At 49.8% G+C, this 7,885-nt stretch overlaps 1 protein-coding gene across 1 annotated transcript; it reads left to right on the top strand.

Annotated features, from left to right (window-relative positions):
* Nucleotides 1-498: 498 nt before the first annotated feature.
* On the top strand, nt 499-7,640 carry LOC125533174 (uncharacterized; the record flags this gene model as incomplete). Its single annotated transcript, XM_048696924.2, has 3 exons — nt 499-867; nt 7,197-7,288; nt 7,370-7,640. Coding segments are annotated over 3 exons (732 nt in total), but the record flags the coding sequence as incomplete, so codon positions are not given.
* Nucleotides 7,641-7,885: the final 245 nt, after the last annotated feature.

Raw genomic sequence — 7,885 nt, 5'->3', positions numbered from 1 at the left:
GTGATAACATGTGTGAATCATGCATAGAGCTAATTAATCCCGCTGTTACTCTAGATTTATTATTCATGTTCCATCAGGTAAGCAATATGCAAGAATTGAGCCCAATTATACCGAGATGAAGTTTACATTCAACACCTGCTTTTGGATTTTCCTTCGTATATATTTTTGGGGAGATGATTAAGCATGGTCGGCAGGATAATAATGAGCTAACGGACAGTAATAAATCGCACCCGAAATTTAAAAAATAGACTTAACTCGTGACTGAAGAACGGCGCAGCAACGCGCCCGTCACACTCTCGTATCTACTCCCTCCGTCCCATAATATAAAAGCGTTTTTAACACTATACTAGTGTAAAACCGCTCTTATATTATGAGAGAGAGTAGTTGAACTCTACAACAAAACTCTGCTTTTGCTCGCTTAGTGATGTAATAACAAAGATCTGAGCAAGAATTTCGTGCAGCTACTCATGCTGATTTCAGTTTGATTGATTGGTTCGCGCTGCAGTGGGAGGCGTCGAGCAGAGAGCGCACGGCGCCGCGTCGTGGCTCCAGGCCGCCGCGGTGAAACTGGAGCGCGCGCGTGACATGCCGGGGCTGGACGTGACCACGCCGCTGGCAAACCCGACGCCGATGCCGGAGCCGACCGCGGCGCCGACGCTGGCGCATCCGACGGCCGCGGTTGGCGCGGGGAGTTGGTGCGTGGCGAGCCCGAGCGCGGGCGCGGCGGCGCTGCAGGTGGCGCTGGACTACGCGTGCGGGCAGGGCGCGGACTGCTCGCCGATCCAGCCCGGCGGGAGCTGCGCCGACCCGGACACCGTGCGCGACCACGCCTCCTACGCCTTCAACTCTTTTTTTTCGAAAAGGACCGCTTTATTACTTAAAGGATTTAAGAATTACACCTGGCCTCTGCATAACTAAGATGCACACAGTCAAATAAGATCCTCTCACATAAAATAAAAATAAAGAGGCGAATTACAACGAAACATGTAGAGTCTGTATAACGCCTAATGTGGAGGGGGGCCAATCCTTAGATCATGCTGCCACCCATGTTGGGTAAAAGTATCCCTCGCCGTAGTCTCCAATCGTGTACACACCTCCGTAAACAAGTCTCGATTCTCCACACGTTGTAAAGAGGACCATAAACGAAGAGTCCTGGTACATCTATAGATAACCTGCAACAGAGAAGTACTTTTATCGTTAAAAAAATTATCATTTCTACATAGCCAAAGCGACCAAATAACGGCAAGCGCTCCCACCCTGAGAAGAGTTCTAAACCTGTGATCAATCCCATGTAACCAGTTGCCAAATACATTAGCAACACTACAGGGAGAATACAAGCCAGAAGCTATTTGGATGATTGACCATATAGAACGAGCCAATTTGCATTGGAAGAATAAATGTTTTATTGTCTCCCCATGGTGACAAAATACACATTGCGGGCTTCCATGCCAATTCCTCTTAATAAGGTTATCTTTAGTAAGAATGACTCCGCGACGAAGATACCATGCAAAGATTTTATTCTTAAGAGGTATCTTCATCTTCCAGATCTTCTTGTTATAAACAACTGGCACATCGGACTGGATTAACGCTCTATACATAGAATCCACTGAGAATTGTCCATTTCCATGCAGGTTCCATCGGAATACATCAGACCCATGTGACAATTGCACCGTGGACAACCGTTGGAGCAGGATATTCCACGAATGGAGTCTGGGTCCAATTAAGTCTCTTCTGAACGTCACATTTGGCGGAAATGATTCCATTACCGTGGCGATAGTATCACCTTTGTGGCGCACAATGTTGTATAGAGCCGGATATTGTTCCCGGAGTGTGGCATTTCCTAGCCACTTGTTCTCCCAGAATCTAATTTCCGAGCCGTCCTTAATCGAGAAGGATCCATAGCAGAAGAAATATTTCTTCGTAGCCATTAGACCTGCCCAAAAGTGGGAATCCCCAGGCTTCCAATATACTTGGGACACCGCCTTGGAACCCACATATTTCCTCCTTAGGAGGGTTTGCCATACACCATCTTCCGTTAGTAATTTAAACAACCATTTGCCGAGGAGGGCCCTATTCTTAACCTCAAGGTCATGAATGCCCAACCCGCCTTGGTCTTTGGGACGGCAAACCACACTCCATTTAGCCAGTCGACATTTCTTTCTCTCGCTATCTCCTTGTCAAAAAAATCTTGATCGGAAGTAATCCAATCTATGTAAAACTCCTTTCGGTAACTGGAAGAAGGAAATCATATATAGTACCATATTACTAAGTACTGAATTTATGAGGACCAATCTTCCACCCAGAGACAGCAGTTTACCTTTCCAACTGCTAAGTCTTTTTTGCAGTCTCTCCTCAACGTGTTTCCATTCAGCATTTGTGAGTCTCCTATAATGTATTGGTATCCCCAAATATGTGATCGGAAACTGACCCAACCCGCATCCGAACAGTTCAGCGTACAGGTGGGCCTCGTCTTGAGCCTCGCTGAAGCAAAACAATTCACTTTCATGAAAATTGATCTTTAGACCCGAGAGTTGCTCGAATGCTGATAAAATCAGTTTCAGATTTCTTGCTTTCTCGAGGTCATGATCCATCAAGAGAATCGTATCATCAGCAAATTGAAGTATAGAGAGACCACCATCAACTAGATGATTTACTACCCCATCAATTTGGCCATCAACCTTGGCACGCTCAATCATGACCACTAGCATATCCGCCACTATATTGAATAGCATGGGCGATATCGAGTCACCCTGTCGCAATCCCTTCTTCGTTTGGAAATAGTGTCCAACGTCATCATTGACCTTAATGGCAACACTACCTCCAGAAACGAAGCTATGGATCATCGCGCGCCACTCTGCAGAAAATCCTTTCATTCTGAGAGTCTGTTGAAGAAAAGGCCACTTGACTTTGTCATAAGCCTTTTCAAAGTCTATTTTGAGTACCACCCCATTTAACTTTTTTCCGGTGTAATTCATGGACTGTTTCATGAAGGATAACAACTCCATCTAGGATGTGTCTGCCTTGCATAAAAGCTGTCTGTGAAGGCCGAACCACATGTTCAGCAACGGAATTCAGCCTAATAGTCACAACCTTCGTGAATATTTTAAAACTAACATTAAGGAGGCAAATAGGTCTATATTGTTGTATCCTTTCAGCCTCATTAACCTTAGGTAATAAAATAATCTCACCGAAGTTTAAGCGAAACAATTCTAGTTGGCCAGCATGTAGGTCGGTAAACAAAAGTAGGAGATCCGGTTTGATGACTTCCCAGAATTTCTGATAGAACTCAGCGGGAAAACCATCCGGACCCGGGGCTTTGTTATGCTCCATTAGGAAAACCGCCTTTCTAACTTCCTCCTCGGAGTATGGGGCTGTTAGAAGGTTGTTTTCCTCATCAGAGACCTGAGGAATGTCATCTGTTCGGGTCTCATCCATCGAGAAGTTTCCTTCCTCTGGGCTCCAAACAGATTTTTATAATAATTAGTGATATAAGATTTAAGTTGCTCATGCCCCTCAATCACTCCCTCATCCTATTGTAGGGAATGAATAATTTTCTTCCGGTGTCTGCCATTGGCGACTCCATGGAAATATCTAGTATTTGAATCACCTTTCAGGATAAATTGAGAGTTAGAATATTGGTACCATTTGAGTTCCTCTTCACGCAGCATATTAGCTATCTGTGCATTCAAATGATTCTTGATTTCGATTTCATGCTCAGATAGAGGTCTAACCTCTGCTAAAGCTTCTAATTCATCAATGATAGATGAAAGACGAAGCTTCTCCTTTTTGAGGATACCCACTGTATGCCTGCCCAACCACCAAGGAATTTACGTAATGCACGCATTTTGTTATTCCATCTGTGTATTGGGGTAGGCCCGACGACTGGTTTCTTGCACACCTCCTTGACCATGTCATGGAAGCCATCCCGAAGCAACCACCCAAGTTCGAACTTGAACTTGCGTCTATGTTGTGGTCGTGGCAACCCAGTAGTTAGAAGAATGGGTGCGTGGTCTGATATAGCCTCGATACGAGGTAGAGCACGAACAGAAACCATAGGAAATTTTGATTCCCAGTCGGTATCCATTAAAACACGATCTAGTTTCTCATATGTCGGTTCCGGAAAACTGTTCGCCCACATGAATTGTCTTCCAATCATAGAAACCTCTTGCAAATCTAGACTGTCGATGACAACATTGAAAAGGAAAGGCCAATATTTATCGAACCTACCGCGGCTTTTCTCATTTGGAAATCAAAGCAAGTTGAAATCCCCACCTATAAGAATGGGATAGGGATTATGTTTCGCCAGATTAACCAATTCACGAAGAAAATCGGCCTTGAACTCATCCTGGGCTGCCCCATACACGGCAACGGGGGTCCATGTGAAGTTGTCGGCCTTGCTGCGAATATGGAGTTTAACGTGAAACTCACCATTCGAACTAGCCAAAACATCCATAGTTCCTGTATTTACGCCAAGTAAAATGCCCCCAGAACGACCTCTAGGCGGTCGCGAAACCCAAGTAAAGTCTATCCCGCCAGAAAGACGGTTAAGCAGACTTACTGAGAAATCACGTCTCCCCGTTTCAGAGATAGCCAAAAAATCAAAATGTATTCCCTATTACATTCTGCAATGAATAAATGTTTAGCCAAGTCACGAAGACCTCTGCTATTAAAAAACATTTCATTCATGAGGAAACAATGGGAGATTTAGAACACTTTGCCCTCTTATGGGACTTACTATCTTTTTTCGAACGTGCGGTCTTTGATTTACGTCCGGATGATGTAAGCTCAATCAATGAACTAAGCCCGGGTTCATCTAGACCCACGTCCGAAACCGCCCCTACTAAATGAGAGAGTAGCTGACCATCTGATGTGGCATGCAGCTCCTCCTCATCAGTACGGGAGACATAAGACTTGCTAGAAACACGTGGAGTAACTTTTAATCGATCATATTCCAAATGTTTCAAAGCGTTAGTCGAAATAGAAATCTCCTTCTGATTCTTTCCAATACTAACACCCACATTATTCAACTTAGAAATGATGGTGGTATTGGAAAAGGCTAAAAAGGATTTGGATGACGACATAATACCTCGATTGTCAAGGTTGTGTGCTGCTTTACGCCGCATAGCCTTGGCTAAGGAGTCCTCATGTGTGTCCATAGAACCATCTTCGGCAACCGTATGCCGACAACTTTGACGTGTAGGAGTCAACCCCAATTATGGTCGTGGCGCCGGCTCTACTGCCGAAGGAGGGGATGATGGTGAAGTAGCAACCCCCTCCCTGAGAGTCTCAACCGCCGGCTCTAGCGACGAGGCCGCCGTTAGAAGCGTGTTAGGGACCGGCGTTACCTCGGGCGATGGTTGTTGCGAGTGCGTGGCTGCCGACGGAGGGGATGATGGTGGTGTAGAAATCCCATCTCCAACAGCAAGCGTCGAAGACGTGAATGTTGGTGTCGTAGTGGTCGGTGTAGAAGAGGTCATCGTCGTTGATGATGAAGCGGCTCTGCACGGCTCCACCAGCTCCTGAACAGGGACGGTCGGGTCGGGGACGCAGCCTCCCAGGACCGGACCTTCCAAACCAACTATCGTGTCCGCCACCTGGACGCTTGTCGGCTGGGCGGGTGCAACCCGCGTGCTGCCCAGGTGCTCGGTTGGCTGGAGTGGCATCAGCCCGAGCGCATGCATGTGGGACGGCTGGGTGTTTCCCAGCTGCTCGGTCGACTGGAATGGCACCGGACGTAGTGCATGCATATGAGAAGGCTGGACATGCACGTCCTTTGTATTACCCATCAGCTTGTACTGCATGGTTGGCATCTGTCCAGTTGCATGTATGTGTGACCGATCCTTCGTGTCCTCTCACGGCCGAGACGCCATTGGGTAGCCCGACCACAAGACCTTCATACGCCGACGTAGATAAGCCCATGTAAAATCATGCAACATGGTCCCATCCCTTGACTCAACAGGATCTTGAATCGGCGCCGATCGCGTCTCCGTTAATCCCGCTGATCTGGACGGGGTCGCTACTGGGCGTGGCGGAGACGCCGCAACAGCCATGAAGGAGCGGACTACGCCGGCAGCAGGAGTTGAAGACATCATTGGCAGGGGGGACGTTGACGATGAGGTCGCTGTCGACTTGGACAAAACTGGCGGCCGAGACGCCATTGGGTAGCCCGACCACAAGACCTTCATACGCCGATGTAGATATGCCCATGTAAAATCATGCAATATGGGTCCACCCGTTGACTCAGCAGCATTTTAGATAGGCGTTGATTGTGTCTCCGTCAATCCCGCCGATCTGGGTGACAGAGCCGGCGCTGGAGAGCCACCGCGAACCACTGCGGGCACGTGCTTGGCCGCAGCCAAGAACTGGCCCAACACGGGCGGCGGCGTGATCCGGCGCGGCGGCAGGGGGCCTCTCCATGCGCCCATCCGAGGAGCGCGTGACACCCTCAAGCCAGACGCCGAGGATGGAGTTCTCCTGCGTGGCGATGCAGTCGTCGTTGATCCAATCGGTGGTGTATCCCTTGACTGATCCTTCGTCCCATCTTCCATGGCATCGATCTGGACCCTGCAAGACATCAACTCCATACCTGCGTGGCCTGAGGTAGTCTCCGACGGCGAGGACGATTGTCTCTCCCAGAACCGCGACGCCGGGATTGGAAACCCGGCATCCTTCCAAAATTCCTGCACGATCTCGGCCTCCGTCTTCCTTCTCCGGCGAACCACCGGGGTCCACTCTGTAGATGTCTCATCATCAGCTAGCACATCCATCGCCATCCTGATCCCAACGGCCGGCCCGCCCTCCTCATCGGAAGATCCATAATCCGAGCCGAGGCATGAGAACCGAGATCCACTGGAACCCCCTGGCTTGTAGGACGACGCCGGTGAGGGCACGGTAGGCCGGATCGCCAGCGTTAGGCGGCGCCCGCGAGTCTCCATCCCACCCCGAGCAGCGTGGGTTAGCGATCTGGAGGACCTGGCTGTAGCGATCACGAGGGCCTGGCTGTAGTGTTCGTACGGAGGCAGGGAGCGAGCGGAAGGGTTGGGATCGGGGTGCTCAGGAGATCGGGAGGGTTGGGATTGTGGTGCAGTTCGATCTGGAGGGAGCGAGCGGGAGGATAGGCTGCGGCGGCGGCGCCGGCCACAACAATCGCTTTCGCCTGGCTTTCGATCTCTCAAAACCTAAAAAAATCTTCGAAGAACCCCGTCCAGACCAGCTGCGACTTCGCCGGCGCCGCCATCCTCACCAGCACCGATCCCAGCACCATCTCCTGCAAGTACCCATCCACCAGGTTGGTAACCATCAATTCCTAACTAAGCCGCCGTCTTCCCTTTTCTTTGTCTGATCGGAGCGACGACTGGCATGCATGCAGCACCGGTGCATCCATCCTGAACACGACGAATCCGGTGACCCCGGTGGCCCCGATGTTCGGATCCCCTCCCGGGGGCTCCTACAACTCCCCTCCTGGTCCTGGCGGCTACTACAACTCCCCTCCTCTCTACGGGTCCATGTCGCCTCCGGACTACGGCGGCAGCATCAGCTCCGCCACGGCGATGATGCCGGGCAGCAAGAGCACGACGGCCGTCAGAACGTCGCTGACGTGCCTCCTCGTCACGACAATGTCCCTCGGCCTGCACAAGTAAGAAGCGAAGTTCACATGCTTTTTACTCGCGCGCAAGTGCACTTGGAGGCCAGAATGAACCGAAGAGGATTCAGATGAACAGGCACCAATTACATCCAGAAAACAGGGGAGGCGCCATGACAGAAGCAGAGTAGCAAATGGGCAATGGCCGCCGGGCAGGCTGGTAGTAGTCAGTCAGTGTTGCAAATTTTTGTAGCTGTAGTCAGTGTCAGCGAGTTTTGGCGTATGTTTCAGATGGGATGTTTG

Source organism: Triticum urartu, chromosome 1A, assembly GCF_056163025.1.
Source record: "Triticum urartu cultivar PI428250 chromosome 1A, HENAU_Tu73, whole genome shotgun sequence".
Classification (NCBI taxonomy): domain Eukaryota; kingdom Viridiplantae; phylum Streptophyta; class Magnoliopsida; order Poales; family Poaceae; genus Triticum; species Triticum urartu.
The sequence above is the reverse complement of the archived record's forward strand: the minus strand, read 5'-3'. Positions and strand labels throughout refer to the sequence as shown.